Here is an 18957-nt window from a genome sequence, read left to right on the forward strand (position 1 = left end):
ATGCTCAAGGTCTGATGCTGTGCTGGCTTGCAGAATCTTGCTGAGCATGTTATCCAGAGTCCTCTTCTCTTTCCTCCTTACCTGGCAGGCTTTCTGTGGGTGTGGCGGGAGAGCGCCTCCAGGCTGCAAAGGCAGGAGCTTCAGCTCAAACCCCCAGAGGAAAGCAGAAGTAGCGATTCAGCACTCCCTGCCCTTCCTCCCCCCAACGCTGTGTACTAGACCTGTTTATTGACGCTTTGGCCTCGGTGTGCTTGGCAATGAAACCTGGCCCTGGTTTCCACAAGGCACAGAAAGCACAGCTGCTGCTGGCATTCCAAAGCCACCCAGGCCCATATGCTGCTTACCTCCTTACTGAAATGGCGCCAGCCAAAGTTATCACTGAGTGGCATGGGAAAGTGTCCTACTGCAGAGGAAGGAGTAAGATGGGCATCCGTGGCACCCTTCAGGAGGGGACTGCTTTCATGAAACGTTCAGGATACTTTCTCAAGAGGACCCGAGAGCTGAGCTTGTGTATTTAAGCAAACTACTCTGCATGGCTTCCTGGCCTAACTTTACAGGGGAAATAAAGCCGATAACAACACTACCTCTCTTTGTTGTACTGCTACCTATTCTAGCTCAATGGAAGAGTGACAGCTGGGTCCTACTTAACTGGGAGCACCATCACTATAATGGGAAATAGATTTACATGCCTACCTGAAGGTCCTTTCCCGGCCTCAGGTTTGCTTGTGCTCCACTGCCAGGACTGTCTGGACCGCAGCGGAGTCTCAAGCAGTCCTGGCCCGGGTAGCTGAAGCCCCTGGCTGCATGTCCCTCCTCTCCCTCCCCAGGTTCACTGTTCACAACAGGGGCCTGTGACTTTTTCCAAGAAATAAACACTAATGGCCTGAGGTAATGTGAAACCTCAAATGGTCTTGAAACAATCTTGGCAACACAGTAAAGTCTGAGGTGCCCACAAACGAATTGGTGTCATGTAAGTACTCCATGGCAAACCCATTCCCTCTGCAGGAGGGGAGAGACCTCTGTGGTGTGGCTGAGGCTCAGCATGTAATTAGAGACAGCAGGAGAGCGCTAGCGGGAAGGAGAAGGGAGAAACGGCAGGAGGAAGCACATTTGGCAGGCACAAAGTAACTTAGATTTCAAATCACCAGAGGGAAGCAGAGTGAGAGAGAGTCAAGCAGGAGACGGATCAGAAACTAATGATTCTCCTAAACCAGGGATGGGGATGCACCAGCCATGGGACATATCCAGCCCCCTGATGAATTTCATCCAGTCCACACCTCCCCTTCTGGCCTCAAGCGGCAGGTGCCACTGGCAGCTCTCAGCCATCAGGGAAGCTCAGGACTTTGCTTGCCAGTGCTGCCCCCGCAGCTCCCATTGGCCAGGAACCACAGCCAATGGGAGCTGCAGCGAGGGTGTCTGCAGATGAGACCCGTGCATGGAGCCACCCGCACGTCTCCCCCCAGGGGCTGCAGGGGTGTGCCAGCTGTGGCTGCTTCCCCGAGCGGCAGCACCAGAGGCAGAGGCAGAGGCAGAGGCAGATGGGAGCTGGCCTTAGCCCCACTGCACCACCAAATGGGAGCTGTCCCAAGGAAGCACCCCACACTCCTTCCTGGATCCCAACCCCATGTCGCAGCCCTGCCCACCCCCTCCTCCATCACACATCAGCTTCCTAATTCCCAGCCAGGCCCTTCGCCCCAACCTCCTGCCCAAAGTCACCCCTCATCCCAAGCCCCAGAGCCGGCACCTCCAGTTGGAGCGCTCACTAGCTCCTGCACCCCACTCCTCTGCCTCAGCCTGGAGCCCCCTCCTGCACCCCGAGTCATTCATTTTTGGCCCAAGCCTCCACCCCCAGACACATGGGAACCACCTTCTTCTCGTCTCTGCAATCCAACGAGACCTTCCTGGAGCAGGGAGAGTTCTTGACTGCCTGCCTCCTCGCACCCAGTTGTCAAGGCTCCAGCCCTCATCTCTCGGTTCCCAGAACACAGTTTCTTCTGGGCCATGCTTGGAAAATCAGGCAGCCATCTCCACTTGTTCTGTGAGTGTGTTCTCCCAGAACACAAGACGCCTGGCCACTTGCTATGAGGGCTCAGGTCCTAGTGGGTGGGTTTCTGCAGCCCAACTGTGAGGACATATGATCACCAACCAGCTGTAGGAGCGTGTTACTGTCTACACTGCCTTTGTGTACTGCAGTTAAAACAGGGTTTTCCTGGGCGCCATAACTCAGACCCCACAAAGCTATGTAAGAGCCTAACGTTCCACTGATTTCTCCTAAATCCAGCAAGGGGCAGCACAATCTAGACGAAACAGCCAGTATCTGTATGTGCCATTAGAGGAAGATTCCACAGGGATCAGGGGAAGCCAGTCTTTAGAGCTGCTTGTGATGTTTTGTGACTGGCTGCAGAACTGTGCCAACTGTATAGTCCCTCCAGTGCGTGATCTCAGAGCATGATGAGCCTGAATGGAGCGCTAATGAGTAAATATGTTCTCAGTGACTGCTTAGGGAACAGAATTTATCAGCCATTATCCTTCTTGTTCTCTAGCTCTGAGCAGTCCCTGCTGGCACCTTCCTCCTCCAAAACCAAACTAGTGGATAGAAAGCTGCCAAATGCAAAACTAAACACCTGTGTGCTGGATGAGCCATTATGCATATGCATGTGCCTGGCCAAGCCATTTAGAGCATATACTGGAGCCTGTTCCAGTGGTTTTTCTTCAGAACATGTCACAGAGAACATCCAGTGCATGTTTAGGAATCATGGCCTGGTTCTTATTCTTAAAGTTCTCTGTACACCGTACCAGATGGAACAGGCGGAAGAGGCCCAGGGAAGGAAGATGGCAGTGGGTAGGGTGACCATATCTCCCCTGGCCCAATATGTGACATGGGGAATAATGGGATGGATGGTCACCCTATCTGGGGCACCGGGAACAGGGCTGCCATCCTGCCAGTGAAGCTCCTGGCTTCCCCGGGGTGTGGGTGGCAGCCTGCATTGCTGCACAGGTCCAGCTCCGAGCTGGGGGAAATCAGGCAGCTCTGGCACCAACCCCACTGAGGGCCTGGTTCACACCCCAGCTCAAACCGCCCCATGGCTCCAGCTCCAGTAGCTCCACTCCAACCCCCCAGCCCTGGCTCCCGCTCCAAGCCGCTTAACCCCGGCTCCTGCTCCAACCCCTGCAGCCCTGGCTCAACCCCCCATGGCTACGGCTCCAGTCCCAGCTCCTGCTCCAACCCCCACAGCCCTGGCCCCAGATCCAACACTACTGAAGCCCTGACTCACACTCCCTCCCCGCTCAGCCCCCCCAGGCTCCCACTCCAACTCCCGCTGGAGGAAGCCGGTGAACCACCGTGTGAAATATGGGGCAATTGGTCCCTTTTGCAAAATAAATCAGGACCCCAGAATGGCACCTGAAATATGGGGCTGTCCTGCTGAAAATGAGGCAGATGGGCATCCTCACAATAAACGAGTTGATCTATATTCTGCTGCAGTAGCCATGGGAGCCAGAGGAAGCGCTATAAGGACATGCTGAAGGCAAACATGAAAAAGTGCCACATTGGTGTCGATGCTTGGGAGAACCTTGCCCAGGACCGTCCCCAGTGGAGAGCAGTAATCTGTGAGGGGGTGGCACAGTTTGAGAGGTCCCGCCGCCGTGCAGACAAGGAGAGGTGGAGAAGAAGAAAAGAGCATCAAAAACTGCCCCTCCAACAGCTGCCAACACCTGCCCCTTCTGTAATAAGACCTGAGGCTCCAGAATCCGAATGGTCAGTCATCAACAGACTCACAATTAGAAGGGTGACATGAGGACCTCCTACTCGTTATCAAGTGACCACAAGACAGAGAAAGATTACTGATCACTCCAGACTAACTCAACTACTGAACATCTGAGCTGTACTCTCGGGAGTAATAGGTGGTGTTACCTCGGCAACTAGTTGAGTTCCTGGGTAGGATTTGGCGTTCAACCCCATTCTAACGAAAATCATTCCCGTGTATTAGCATAATAGTCTGGGTAATGGAACAGTGAGAGGGTGTTAGTATGGAACGTGGCATTCCGTGATGTGCAAGAGCCTGTGCAAAATTGTTTTAATGAGAGGTTGTCTATTAAGGGTTTGTGAAAGTGCTCAGCCAAGCATAGGCCTCTTTGCACACCACTGATGCGGAGGAAGAATTGCTACCCTGGGAAGTGTTTGTGGGAAAGAGAGAGCAGCTAATGTAGAAGAAAATAGAGGGGGAATGAAGAAACCAGTGTTTTCATGATCTCAAATACCTTCAGCCCTTGTTGGGTAGTGGGACTGTTATATGCGCTGTGTTTGAAGCTGAAGGAGTGAAGTACCAGGCCTCAGCACACATCTAATAAAGTTAATGGAGTGTGGTGTATGGGTGGTCGCATTGTCCAGTGGTAGGGTTTTTCCCCGGACAGTCCCTTATTTAAGCTGTCTCACGGGTGTCCCGACTTTAAGAAAATGGGCAAATTGTCCCATATTTTGAGGGGCCCCTGTTCCCTGGCAACTGGTGTCTCCAGGAAGCAGCCCTGCTGCCATGGAGCTCCTCCACTGGGAGGCTGCCCCGTTCCCTGGCACCCCACAGAGGCAGCTCCCACTGCCAGTGAGCTCTGCCACGGGGCTGCTGCATCATTCCCTGGCACCCCTCTGCTGTGAGGTTGCCGAGCCCCCAGTCTCCCTTTCCCCTCATTAGGAGGCTGCGGAACCCCCATCCCTGGTGCCTCACTGTGGGGCAGCTGCTCCCATTGCTGAGAAGCCCTGACATGGAACAGCAGCCCCCCATCCCTGGAGACCAGTGTCCCGAATTTGCCATAGGATTAGAAACTGTCCTGGGACTCAGAGCAAGGTGACTGGGTTCTGTTCCCAGCTCAGTAACTGCCCATAAACATTATGACACCTTGTGTTTCAATTTCTAATCCTGTGACATGGCAGTGATGATATTTACCTTTGCTGGTAAAGCACTCCAAGATCTCTGCGCAGGATCTGCAGATAGCTACATGTGCTGGGACAGCTGCTGTATGTGCTGAGGCTCCAGCCCTTCCTGCATGCTGAGACCTGAGGCGGGTGTTTGAATGAGCAGGGCTGAGCTGTGCAAAGTGACCGGGGGCCTGACTTTACCCTACTGTTTGCATTATGTGGGGTTGGCCCCAAACCAACTCATTAATGTTACATCAAGGTTCAAATATGGCAAACTTGTACTTTGAAGGGATATCACATGGCCTTTCTCCTCATTGGCTTTTTCCTATTCCCTGAGTCACCCCTTCCTCCTTCTAGTGCTCTTACTCACCCCTATGATCTGTTTGCATCTGAGCAACATGTTAACTGCGATAACATTTTTATAGATAGATATTTTACTTAACAATGATGAATGCCCATCATTAGGCACCAGATTTAATCATTATTGAAATGAACAGAGCCAGTAAACACTTCTCCTGCTGCAATTGTTTGTCTTCTTGTACGACAGACACTACTGCATTAGGATGCACTTGGAAAAATTTTGTTGCAATTGCAAGGGCTCTCATTACATGAGATTATGGACACTCCTTGTCCACACACCTGGTGCCAGGGGACATATTTAATAGACTGTGGTATCTTTTGATATATTGTCATCTGAATAACCCATCATTCTTGTTTTTTTACAGCATGCTTTATTTTTGGGCTTCTTGCTTTCCTGGCTTTACCACTGTCCATGGCTTTCACAGGTAAGTCTATCCAAGAAGTTTAAAGTAGGAGCTTGTAGGTACTATAGAGTCAGATAGAACAACAAGAAGTCCTGTGGCACCTTACAGACTAACAGATATTTTGGAGCGTAAGCTTTCATGGGCAAAGACCCGCTTTGTCAGATGCATGAGTCATGAAGCAGGTCTTTGCCCACGAAAGCTTATGCTCCAAAATATGTAAGTCTATAAGGTGCCACAGAACTTCTTGTTGTTCTCGAAGATACAGACTAACATGGCTACCTCTCTGACAGAGTAATATAGCAATGCCACCTGTGAAAACATTAGTTTGAATCTGGTTTATGACACAAGCGTACCTGACATTGGTGGTGTCACCATAAATGGCATCACCATAGATGGCTGTCCACTTCCTACACTACATATTTGTCACTATCTATGTTTGTCCACATCATAAAACTACCACTGAGTTTGGTCTGATTGTTGGTATCTATCTGGGCAATTCCTTGAGCTGGCTTGGAAGCACAAGCCCTGTCAAAGCAGATTGGCAGAGTTATGCAGGAGCAGCCCTCTGAATAGTAGAGTCTGGCTCATAATAATAAACACAATCCCTTCCACTATTATTTTTCACCCATTAAGCTTCTGGGGTGATATTTAGGCATGACAACAGCAGCCATTTATATGGGGAGCCAGGAATCCCAGCCTTCTCATCTCATTTCTGACAATGACTCCTTTTATAGTTTTGGACAAACCACCTAATCTCTCTTCCTAAATTTCTCCATATGTGAAATGTGTCTTTTTTAATTTTCTTCTCTACCTCACAGCAGTGTCAGGAAACTTAATTAGTTGTGAAATACTGCTCACCTGACCCATTTGCACTCCTGTTGAATCCAATGAGATTATTCATATAACTCAAGCAGGATTTGGCCTAATGATTGTAATCTGAGCTAAAGATGAAAAGAATTATGTAAGTGCTAAAGTAATACTAATATTGATAATAAATGCCAAGGAATAGGTTCCAAGGCAATTTCACCCAGAACTTGCATCCTCAATAAAAGATATCGGGCAAGTTATTGAATTTTATGTGAACAAAAGAGAATGCATGTACATGTCCAGGATATGAATTCACCGCCAAACAGCCAGAAGAGAGAACTGCTTTTTGTGATACTGTGCACAGTCTTCAGGCTTCAGCTGAAAAAAATACTAATTTCAAGCACAATTCACATGCTTCTAAGTATAAAGAAGGCTGGGTAGGGTTAGACTAGTAAACAAACAAAAGGATGAATGTTGCTCTCTTATATGATGCCTTTGGAGCTACAGAAGCTATTTCAATGGAAGAACTTCTACGAACACTGAGATGTCTGAGTGCACCAATGATGTATTTCAGACTCCTGGTTTTTGGTCCATTTTCAACAAAGAGGCTACGTCTACACGTGCACGCTACATCAAAATAGGCTATTTCGATGAATAACGTCTACACGTCCTCCAGGGCTGGTGCCGTCGACGTTGAACGTCGACGTTGGGCAGCACCACATCAAAATAGGCGCTGCGAGGGAACGTCTACATGCCAAAGTAGCACACATTGAAATAAGAGTGCCAGGAACAGCTGCAGACAGGGTCACAGGGCGGACTAGCGCTTCTGGGGCAACAGCTAGCTGCTCCCTTAAAGTGCCCCTCCCAGACATAAGAACATAAGAATGGCCATACTGGGTCAGACCAAAGGTCCATCCAGCCCAGTATCCCCTCTGCCGACAGTGGCCAATGCCAGGTGCCCCAGAGAAGGAGAACAGAAGACAATTATCAAGTGATTTATCTCCTGCCATCCATCTCCTGCCCTTGTACTGAAGGCTAGGGCACCATACTTTACCCCTGGCTAATAGCCATTTATGGACCTAACCTGCAAAAATTTATCGAGCTCTTTTTTAAACCCTAATAGAGTCCTGGCCTTCACAGCCTCCTCCGGCAAGGAGTTCCACAGGTTGACTGTGCGCTGTGTGAAGAAAAATTTCCTTTTATTAGTTTTGAACCTACTACCCATCAATTTCATTTGGTGTCCCCTAGTTCTTGTATTATGGGAAAAGGTAAATAATTTTTCTATATTCACTTTCTCCACACCATTCATGATTTTATATACCTCTATCATATCACCCCTCAATTGCCTCTTTTCCAGACTGAAAAGTCCCAGTCTCTCTAGCCTCTCCCTGTATGGGACCCGTTCCAAACCCCTAATCATCTTAGTCGCCCTTTTCTGAACCTTTTCTAATGCCAATATATCTTTTTTGAGGTGAGGAGACCACATCTGCACACAGTACTCAAGATGTGGGTGTACCATAGTTTTATATAGGGGAAGTATGATATCTTTTGTCTTATTATCTATCCCTTTTTTAATAATTCCTAACATCCTATTTGCTTTACTAACTGCCGCTGCACACTGCGTGGATGTCTTCAGAGAACTATCCACTATAACTCCAAGATCCCTTTCCTGATCTGTCGTAGCTAAATTTGACCCCATCATGTTGTACGTGTACAGCCTGCACAGCACGCGGTCTGCAGAGCCATAGGCACGCACACCTCGAGTGACGCAGTCATGGACCCCCAGCAGCAGCAGCAGCAGCCAGAGGTCCACACAGCCGCCCCTGTAGGAGCAGTGCTCGCCCTGCTCCATGCCATGCAGGAGGCAGCTGAGCACATCCTTGCCACAGAGGAGGAGCTGCCCGCAGGAGAGGAGGACGCAACCCCCAACCCTGCAGCACCCTGCCCCCCCCCCGCCTCATACGCCGCTGGCTGTGGAGCTACCCCACGAGCACCGACTGGTGGGAGCGACTGGTGCTCGGAGAGTGGGACGACGACCGCTGGCTCCAGAACTTTCGCATGAGCCGGCAGACATTCCTGGAGCTATGCCAGTGGCTCACCCCTGCACTGAGGCACCAGGACACCTTCATGCGGCGTGCCCTCAGTGTGGAGAAACGGGTCGGCATCGCTGTCTGGAAGCTGGCCACTCCAGACAGCTACCGATCCATGGGGCAGCAGTTTGGCGTCGGCAAGGCCACCGTCGGGGCTGTCCTCATAGAGGTAAGAGGACCCACAGGGGGAGGAGGAGGCAGCCCTGGCAGGGGAGGGGGGCCCAGGCAGGGGAGGAGAGGGGAGGGGAGGGGAGCCCTGGCAGGGGAGGGCCACACACACCCTGCACACCCCTCATTGGTGCTCTCCCATGTGCTTCCCCTGCAGGTCGTCCGCGCCATCAACTCCCTGCTCCTCCACAGGCTCGTGAGGCTTGGGGACCCAGATGACGCCATCGCGGGCTTTGCCACCCTGGGCTTCCCCAATTGCTTCGGGGCTCTGGATGGGACCCACATCCCCATCCGTGCCCCGGAGCACAGTGGAGGACGCTACTTAAACAGGAAGGGCTACCACTCAGTGGTCCTCCAGGCCTTGGTGGACAGCTGGGGCCGTTTCTTGGACATTTATGTGGGCTGGCCTGGCAGCACCCACGACGCCCGGGTATTCCGGAACTCGGGCCTGTGCCACCAGCTGGAGGTGGGGACCTACATCCCCCAGCGGGAGATCCCTGTGGGGGACACCACCATGCCCCTCTGCGTCATTGCAGATGCGGCATACCCCCTCCGGCCCTGGCTCATGCACCCGTACACGGGCCACCTGTCAGCCAGCCAGGAGCGCTTCAACATGCGCCTGAACCTCGTGCGCCAGGTGGTGGAGCGCACATTTGGCCGCCTCAAAGGGCACTGGAGGTGTCTCCTCACCCGCCTTGATGCGGGCCCCACCAACATCCCCCAGATTGTGGGCACGTGCAGTGCCCTCCACAACCTGGTGGAGAGCAAGGGGGAGGCCTTCTTTCAGGGCTGGGCTGTGGAGGCCGGCAGGGCTGATGTGCAGCCACCCGCTGCCCCCAGTCGCCAGGTGGACCCTGAAGGGACCCGGGTCCGGGAGGCACTGCAGGCCCAGTTCGACGAGGCTGCAGGGTGAACGCTGGCAGACTCCCCACAGCACCCCCCCATCCTCCACAACACTCCCTGCCCCTACGCCCACACCACAGAGCACCCAAGAGCACACCCCGCACTTTTCTTGTAAATAAAAGCAGACATTTGTTCGTCAAATCAAATATCTGTAGAACTCTTATTATTATTATCATGACTAACTATTTACAGGCAAAATCAAAATTATATATATGTATTATAAATAAGATAAGATGAAAGGGGAAGACAAGGAAGGGGAGAACTCTGTACATGGGGGGGCAGGGATCAGCATAACAACAGGGGTCTAATATAGAAACTATTTACAAAACAACATTAAACTGAGGGGAATATATACAAAGGGGGAGGGGGGGGCCACGTCCTGGGCCCCACATCCCCTAATGTCCAGCGCTGGGGGTGGGCGGCCACGACCCACGCCTCGGCGTCAGCCCTGGCCGGGGCTGGCTGGGGGCCGGGCGGACCGGTAGATATGGCCGGCGGGTGTCAGCTGGCCCCAGGCCCCCCTCCACGGAAGGGCCCTCGGTGGCGTGTGGCGGTGCGACGGCGGATGGCGCAGTGGGTGGAGCAGCGGGTGGAGCAGGCAGGGCGGGCACAGCGGCGGCCGGCGCGGCATGGGGGGCCAGGTAGTCCGTGATACGGTCGAATGTCCGCATAAAGGCCCCCCATGCCTCCTGGCGCCAGGCCAGCACCCGCTCCTGTAGTTGGAGGCGGCGCTCCTCCACCCGCAGCCGCTGCTCGGCAACCTCCAGCTGCCAATGATGGATGGCCAGCAGCTGGGGGTCCGTCGCTGTTGGGTGGTGGTGCTGGGTCCGCCGTCGTCCCCGCCGTAGGGCTGGTTGGTTCTCTGCCGAGGGGCTGGCCTGGAGTGATGGCCCCGGTGGGCTGTCCTGGACCACTGACACCTCGCTGGCACTCTCCAGTCCTTCCGATGGTGCAGCTGCGGAACACGGGGTGTGGGGGGAGTGGAGACAGCCGTTAGTGTGGGCCCCGAGCCGTGGCCCTTGTCCCCCCACCCCTCTGCTGCTGGTTCCCCATCCCCGTCCCCGGGAGATGCTGCTGCTGCTGCTGATGGGTGTCCCCCCCCTCCCCCCCCCAGGGGACCCTAGAGGTTCTGCTCCCCCCAGCCCTGGGGATGGGGGCATGGCACTGTCGTGCTGGGGGGCAGGGGCTGATGCACTCTTCTGAGGGACATGCCACTGCTGTCCTTGGGGCCATGGTCATCTGGGCATGTGGAGGGCTCTGGTCATATCTATTACCCCCGCCCCTCAACCCCGGGGGTGTGCACCAGGGGGGTACATACCTGATGGTCCACTCCCACGGTCGGGGGCCACCTGGGGGGCAGACGCCCGGCTGGAGCTCCGCGATGGGATGGCGATCCTCAGGCCGGCGTCGCTGGAGGAGGACTCCCCCTCCTCCTCCTCCTCCTCCGGTGCCCCGGGGGTGGGCTCCTGGGGGGGTCCCTGGGGTATGGGGCTTGCCTCCGGGGTGGACTCCACCTCCGGGGCCTGCTGGGGCTCGTTGGCTGAGGTATCAAGAGTGGCCAGAGGGGAGGAGGTGTGCCGGGGGCCCAGGATGGCCCTGAGCTTCCTGTAAAAGGGGCAAGTGACGGGGGTGGCCCCAGATCGGCCGGCCACATCCCGGGCCCAGGCGTAACCCTGCCACAGCTCCTTCACTTTCCTGCGTACATGATCCAGAGTGCGGGCAGGGTGACCCCGGGCGGCCAGGCCCTCGGCCAGCCGAGCGAACGCATCCGCATTCCGCCTCTTGCTCCCTATTACCTGGAGCACCTCCTCCTCACTCCAGAGCCCCAGCAGGTCCCGAAGCTCGGCCTCCATCCAGGAGGGGCCCCACTGCCGCTTCCCCGCCTGGCTGCCAGCCTGCGAGCCCTGGCTCCCCTTGGGGAGGGTGCCCTGGGGGCACTTAGGGGGCTGGGGGGGCAGCCATCGCAGCGCTGGAGGGGGTTTTCTGGCTGCAGAAGAGCGTGCAGGCTAGCCGCGTGGCAATGCTGCTGCCTGCATGCTCTCTCAGCTTCCTGCACAGGAAGGCAGGGGGCGGGGAGCTTTAAGGGGCCGCTGTACACAGCGACCATTGAGCTCAGGGGCTGGAGAGAGCATCTCTCAACCCCTCAGCTGATGGCCGCCATGGCGGACCCTGCAATTTCGATGTTGTGGGACGTGCAACGACTACACGTTCCCTACTTCGACGCTGAACGTCGAAGTAGGGCGCTATTCCCATCTCCTGATGGGGATAGCGACTTTGACGTCTCGCCGCCTTACGTCGATGTTAACTTCGAAATAGCGCCGAACACGTGTAGCCATGACGGGCGCTATTTCGAAGTTGGCACCGCTACTTCGAAGTAGCCAGCACGTGTAGACGCGGCCAGAGAGTGTTGGCTGATGGTCCTTTCCCAGACTTAGCAAGTGTAACTGTTCTGATTTTTTTTCCTGAATGTACAATATGGATTTAGTCAGAACACAAGAGCCGTACAGCTACCATTAGTGCATTTTGATATTTGATCACAGATTAAATCTGACTTCTGAAGACACGCTCACTAAAAGGTTGAATTAAAGTGCCTTAATTGTGCATTTCCATACCTCCCTTCAGCACTCGGAGAGTGAATGCTGTAATTGGGGAAGGAGATGATGCATTGTTCATGCATAACATAGCTATCGCCCTGGCTACATGGCCCTCACTCCTGCAGTATAATAAGTGCCTCATTGTCACTATAATGTTTTATCCTCATCACACTCCTGCGAGATAGGGATGGACGCACTATCCCTATTTCACAAATGGAGAAATGAGCCACAGGGTACACTAAGAAACTTGTTCATGGTCACACAGGATGTCTGTGGTAGAACTGGGAAATGGATCCAGTACAGGGGAGGTTTGCATTGTTTGGGTGCCTCATTTGTGCACTTCTGAATCTTAAGCTGTCTTGATTTCTTCAAGTTTCATCATAACTGTTGAATGTAGCTATGGTGAGCAAGACATAAGACTATAACAGAATTTAAGAAAGAGCTAGATAAATTCATGGAGGTTAGGTCCCTAAAAGGCTATTAGCCAAGGGTAGGAAGGGTGTTCCTGGCCTCTGATTGTCAGAGGCTGGAGATGGATGGCAGGAGACAAATCGCTTGATCATTGTCTTCGGTCCACCCCCTCTGGGGCACCTGACACTGGCCAATGTTGGCAGACAGGCTATTGGGCTGGATGGACCTTTGGTCTGACCCAGTATGGCCATTCTTATGAAGAGCAACAAGAATGATTAAAGGTCTAGAGAACATGAGCTATGGGGAAAGACTGAAAGAACTGGGATTGTTTAGTTTAGAAAAGAGAAGACTGAGAGGGGACATGATAGCTGTTTATAAGTACCTAAAAGACTGTTACGAGGAGGAGGGTAAAATTGTTCTTCTTAGCCTCTGAAAATAGGACAAGAAGCTGCAGCAAGAGAGGTTTAGGTTGGACGTTAGGAGAAACTTCCTAACTGTCAGGGTGGTTAAACACTAGAATAAATTGCCTAGGGAGGTTGTGAAATTGCCGTCACTGGAGATATTTATGAGCAGGTTAGATAGACATCTATCAGGGATGATCTAGATGGTGATTGGTCCTGCCATGAGGGCAGGGGACTGGACTTGATGACCTCTTGAGGTCCCTTGCAGTTCTAGTATCGGGGGGTAGCCGTGTTAGTCTGGATCTGTAACAGCAATGAAGGGTCCTGTGGCATGAAATGTGACACGTAGCCTCTTACTACAGGACAAGCCCAAGAGAGAAACCAACAGAACACCACTAGCCATCACCTACAGTCCTCAGCTAAAACCTCTACAGCGCATCATCAGGGATTTACAACCCATCCTGGACAATGATCCCCCACTTTCACAGGCCTTGGGAGGCAGACCAGTCCTTGCCCACAGACAACCTGCCAACCTGAAGCAAATCCTAACCAGCAACTATACACCGCACCACAGTCACTCTAACTCAGGAACCCATCCATGCAACAAACCTCATTGCCAGCTCTGCCCACATATCTACACCAGCGACACCATTACAGGACCTAACCGGATCAGCCACACCATCGTGGGTTCATTCAGCTGCACATCTACCAATATAATTTATGCCATCATGTGCCAGCAATGCCCCTCTGCAATATACATTGGACAAACTGGACAGTCTCTACGTAAAAGAATAAACACACACAAATCACATATCAGAAATGGCAATATACAAAAACCCATAGGAGAGCACTTCAATCTCCCAGGCCCCACAGTAGCAGACTTAAAAGTAGCTATCCTACAGCAAAGAAATTTCAGGACCAGACTCCAAAGAGAAATTTCTGAGCTACAATTCATCTGCAAATTCGACGCCCTCAGCTCAGGCTTAAACAAAGACTGCAAATGGCTGGCTAAACACAGAAGCAGCTTCCCCTCCCTTGGTGTTCACACCTCCAGATCAACTGCTGGTAGTAAGCCTCACCCTTGCTGACTGAGCTAACCTTGTTATCCCCACCCTTGCTCTGTCTTATTTATACCTGGCCCTGCAGATTTCCAAGACCAGCATCTGATGAAGTGAGTCTGTGCTCACGAAAGCTCATGCTCAAAACTTTTCTGTTAGTCTATAAGGTGCCACAGGACCCTTCGTTGCTCTTGCAGTTCTAGTGTTCTATGATTCTATGAATCAGGGTTTCCTGGGTTTATACTGATTATTATGGGTGGTAGTTATCATATCCCTGTAATGTTGTTTTAACTTCAAGTTACTAATATGTGCTCACAGACTTACCTATCCTGTATCCCAATATTGGTCTATGAATTATTTAGCCTCAATTGCCACTTCATCTACTGAGGGTTCCAGCACCAAGGCTCTGGCATACAGTCTTGGCACTCCCGGAGCTAACAAAATCAAATAGAGGCAAACTTATGGTTACAACAGCCAGGATTGCCTTTTTGTTAAGAAGGTGGTGTCGTTAGATGTTATTCCCACGCACTCCGAGTCCGTCTGCACTCGAGGTGGGATTTTCAGATCAGGTTGTCAGGCCCATTGTAGCTCTGCTAGAATTACGGCGACCATATCTCCCTGTCCCAAATACGGGACAGGGAGATATGGGGGGAGGAGTTGCTCCTCCAAGCCCCAGGGAGCCAAGAAGGAGGCAGCAGCCACCCACCTTCCCCGAACTCCAGGCTGCAGTAGCCCCCAGTGCTTCCGGGAGTCCCAAGGAAGCAGCAGGGACAGGGCAGCCACGGCGCTTCCCCCCACCTTCCCCAAGCCTCAGCGGTAGGGACGGGGCAGCCACAGCTGCCAGTGGAAAACATGGGACAGATAGTCCCTTTTCTAAAGCAAGTAAGGATGCCTTTTCGGTGTTCCAAATACGGGACCGTCCTGCCAGAAGCAGGATGGATGGTCACCTGGATAGAATGCTAACAACAGAAGGGTGGCTGTGGGGATGAAAGGAGCTATGCTTCCCCTCGTCCCCCTGAGTACGTGTCAGGTGGGATTGTATGTGGCCAGCCCCGCTGCTTGCACTGCCCTGGCTACACTTCTGATGTACCCAAGCTGGAGATTACACTGCCAGCTCCAGTGTAGACATAACCCATGAGCCAGATTCAGCTACAGCTCACTGCTTCTCTTGGCCTTAGCTCAGTGCTCAGTCAGTGCTACTACACAGACTCGGTGTCCCAGACAGTCAGGGGATGCATTGATTCAGTACATCTTAAACAGACTTGGCCTGGCCATAGCTTAAAACTGTTTGACTACCCTAAGGGAGAGTGCAGGTGGGATGAATGGGGCTGCCAGGACCGAGGCTAATGTAGGGAGGTGATGTTGACATGGAGGCATCATTTACACATGGGCAGCCAGTCTTCAGAAATGGAGGGGCGGCGAGAATCTGACCTTTTGCTGTTTAATATCCTCTCCCTGTAATAGATTTTAATGTAGGAAACTTTGAGATGAAAATGTGGCATTTGTGCTATGGTATTAGCCCAGAGCTGTAAGTAACATCCCACGTGAGGCGCAGAGTCCTGGTTGAAATTAAGAGAGACTGTCGATATAATACAATATTGCCACGGGATAATGGTTTCTGACAGCTACATATATCTAGGAAGGCATTTTGAGGAAGATTAAATGTCAAGGCAAAATGCAGACATTTATTATCCAAGCAAAGGACACTGATTCTTGTATAATATTGTGTCACAAAGATCTATTGCAATGATTTGATTTCTGTTGATCTAATTATTGATTTGTAGGGTCCTACCAAATTCATGGCCATGAAAAACTCATCCAAGGCCCTTAAATCTGGTCTTTCCTGTGAAATCTGGCTATTATTGGGGGTGGTGGTATTGCCACCCTTATTTCTGACACTCCCCTTGGAGCTGGGCAGCCAGAGAGTTGTGGTGGCTGGCCAGGCACTCGGTCCAGAAGGTAGCATCATTGTTAAGAGCAGTGAGGAAGTAAGGGTGGCATGGGATAATGAGGCATGGCATGCCACCCTTCTGTGCTGCTGCTGATGGGAGCATTGCCTTCAGAGCTGGCAGCAACTGCTGATCTCCAGCTGCCCAGCTTTAAAGGCAGCACCATTGCCAGCAGCAACAAAGAAAGGCAGCATGATACGATATTGCCCCCCTTACTTCTCTGCTGCTGCCAGCAATGGCACTTCTTCAAAGCTGGGTTCCTGCCCAGCAGCTGCCACTCCCTAGCTGCTCTGCTCTGAAGGCCATGTCAAAGTAAGCGTGACAATACTGCGAATTCCTCTCCCTCCCCCCGGCCTGGCCATCTTTTGAGTTAGGATCCCCATGGTTACAACACAGTGAAATTTAAGATTCCAATATCACAAACAATAAAATTCAAGATTTTTTTCAATGCTGTGTCTGTGAAATTTACCAAAACGGACAGTGAATTTGGTGGGATTCCGCTGATGTGCATCCAATCATGTGGCCCTAGTTAAAGAGAAGATTGCTAGATATTTTCTAAAGTTAAAAAATCTGTAACCATGCAAATAATATTGCAGACTAACAGTCATAAAAATACCTCACCAATATTTCCGAACAATAGAAATTTGAGAGTATTCCAACCACTTGGTTATTTATGTACTTTCACATTTTAACAAGTAGGTCTTAAATATTGTCATTAAAAATTCCAAAAATCAAAGCTCAGGATGGAATGACTCTTTAGAGCAGCATTCATCTCCTTGGGCAGGCAGGATAGCTCCTGACAGCACATTTCCTGTGAATTGTCTCGACTGCAGTTGAGCTATGGAGCGAAGGAAGTTCTTCCAAAGACTGAAGCTCTTGGCTCACAGGCTGCTGAGAAGCTGGACATAGGAACTGTCGGGAAAGAGTTTGTTTGAGGCCAGCTCTATATTTAAATACCCTTCACAAAAAATGAACAGTGCTGTAAACACATGCATCTGGCTCACATAAGTAACCCCATGATCTTGATTATTTTACCTTTATTCGGTTTCTTCCTTTCCCTGCCTTTTTGTATACTCATTATCCTCATTTATGTCCTGTCTGACACAAAGCCCATTTAATGCAGTCCCACTCCCCTTAGTGTTGATTGGATCAGCAGCTTATGTATGAGCACAACACTGCACTTACTGCATTTTTACCATTTTTTTGTAAAGCATAAACTGCCATTTTGGCCACAAAAGGCAATAAACAATATTATATATTTTTTGTATTCAGGAATGAAGTTTTTGGAAGACTGCCCACTTCAACCATTAATTCCATTATATCTGCTGGTGGGTGGTGTTGTCGGCAGTTTAAAGGTATTGTGCATTGTATATGAAAAATGTTGTATGTGCCAAGACTTTGCCATTAGAAAGTACATTTTGAGTGAACTGTGTTCAGACATGATACTTAAGAATTTACAATAAATTGTTATGGTTAATTGAGAGTTAATGTCAATGCAACTGAATGTTATCACAGGGTAATAATGCCTTGCTGCAACACAAAACAGGCATATTTATCCACAAAGCAAAAATCATTGATTCTGTGGAAACATTCTGCTACAACGATCCGATGTCTTTTATCAAATGATAGATCTAGAATGAACAAATGGATGTTAACACAGGAAAATAACAACCTCTCACTATACAGTGCCATGACTGACCTGTTGGTGCATTCAGGACAACGCAGTGATTGTGTTTCTCAGTCAGTCAGAGAACAGCTGAGTCATAAAAAGGACACTGGCTGCTGGTTGGCTGGATTTTATTGATCAGTGAGGACAGGTGAACCAGGTCACAATCTCAGTTTTGAGGAGTAAAGAGACTTTGAAGTAGCACAGGCACTTCAAAGTGCCTGCGGCTACAGCATGCCGGCACTTTGAAGTTTGACGCTTTGAAGTTGCCGTGGGGGAAAATTAGCTTAATGAAGTGCTGCATATTCACCGCAGCACTTCGTTAGTAATCTCCTGTGGCCCTGATTACCATGCCCCCTTCGAAGTTGGGGGCAAGTGTAGACACAGTCTGTGTGTTTTAATTTTGCTAGGTGACCATTCAGAGCAGCTCCTCAGAGGTGCTGAGCATCTTCTGCATTTGCTGGACCCCATAAGACGTGAGGGTCACAGTGACTCTGTTTGTTCATTTTCTTTTTCTCTACAACATACAGGTGACACTTTTGCTCTATGACTCCACCAGGATGAGGCAACTGCTTTCTAAATCTGTCGTGATTGATGACGACGACGATGACGAATATCCATGGCGGCAGAATGCTCACAAATACTACATCCACCTTACACTCAGCCTCTTCCTTTTTATCTGGTTCATACTTGGGAACTATTGGGTGTTTTCTGTCTACCTGCCAAATTTCATTCCACCTTTCCACCAGCCCCAGGATTACTGTGATAAAACCTTGTACATTTTTGCAGTTGGAGTTCTTATCATTAGCCATACTGTGCTGTTTTTGCTTATCTTTTGTAGCTTCTGTATATATTGTTTTTCTAGGCGAAGATATGCTGCAGAAGAGGATTAAAAGCCATAGAAATAAAGCAGCTGTTAGGTAAAGGGTGCCCAATGAGAAACAAAAGGCAATAATTTACCAATGTTTATGTGTGTGTGTGTGTATGAAAAAAAACAGCCAACTATACTGAGGAAGTTGTGCAAGCCAGTGTCATCTGGCTCTCTTAATATAAAACAGCCTTGTAATATAAAATTGCAGCTATAGCCAGCAAGCTGCTCTCCTGCTAACTTTTACATTTGTTTTGTTCGGGGGTTTATATGAAGTGTTAAAATCTGCACTTGAGTACTGTAGACAGCAAACTTCTCTCAAACCTTATTCTTAGACCTTTTAGGATTCTGTTTCAGCATTTTCCT

The 18957-nt window shown here is 50.7% G+C and overlaps 1 protein-coding gene across 1 annotated transcript in view; it reads left to right on the top strand.

The window, feature by feature from the left end:
- Nucleotides 1–18616, top strand: part of TMEM272 (transmembrane protein 272) — a 29642-nt gene extending 11026 nt beyond the window's left edge. The window contains exons 3-5 of the mRNA XM_074982636.1: nt 5638–5697; nt 17330–17412; nt 18254–18616. Coding sequence (XP_074838737.1) covers nt 5638–5697; nt 17330–17412; nt 18254–18616 — 506 coding nt within the window. The remainder of the gene's footprint in view (nt 1–5637; nt 5698–17329; nt 17413–18253) is intronic.
- The last annotated feature ends 341 nt before the right edge of the window (nt 18617–18957 follow it).

The sequence above is a fragment of the Carettochelys insculpta genome, chromosome 1, assembly GCF_033958435.1.
Source record: "Carettochelys insculpta isolate YL-2023 chromosome 1, ASM3395843v1, whole genome shotgun sequence".
Taxonomy (NCBI): Eukaryota; Metazoa; Chordata; order Testudines; family Carettochelyidae; genus Carettochelys; species Carettochelys insculpta.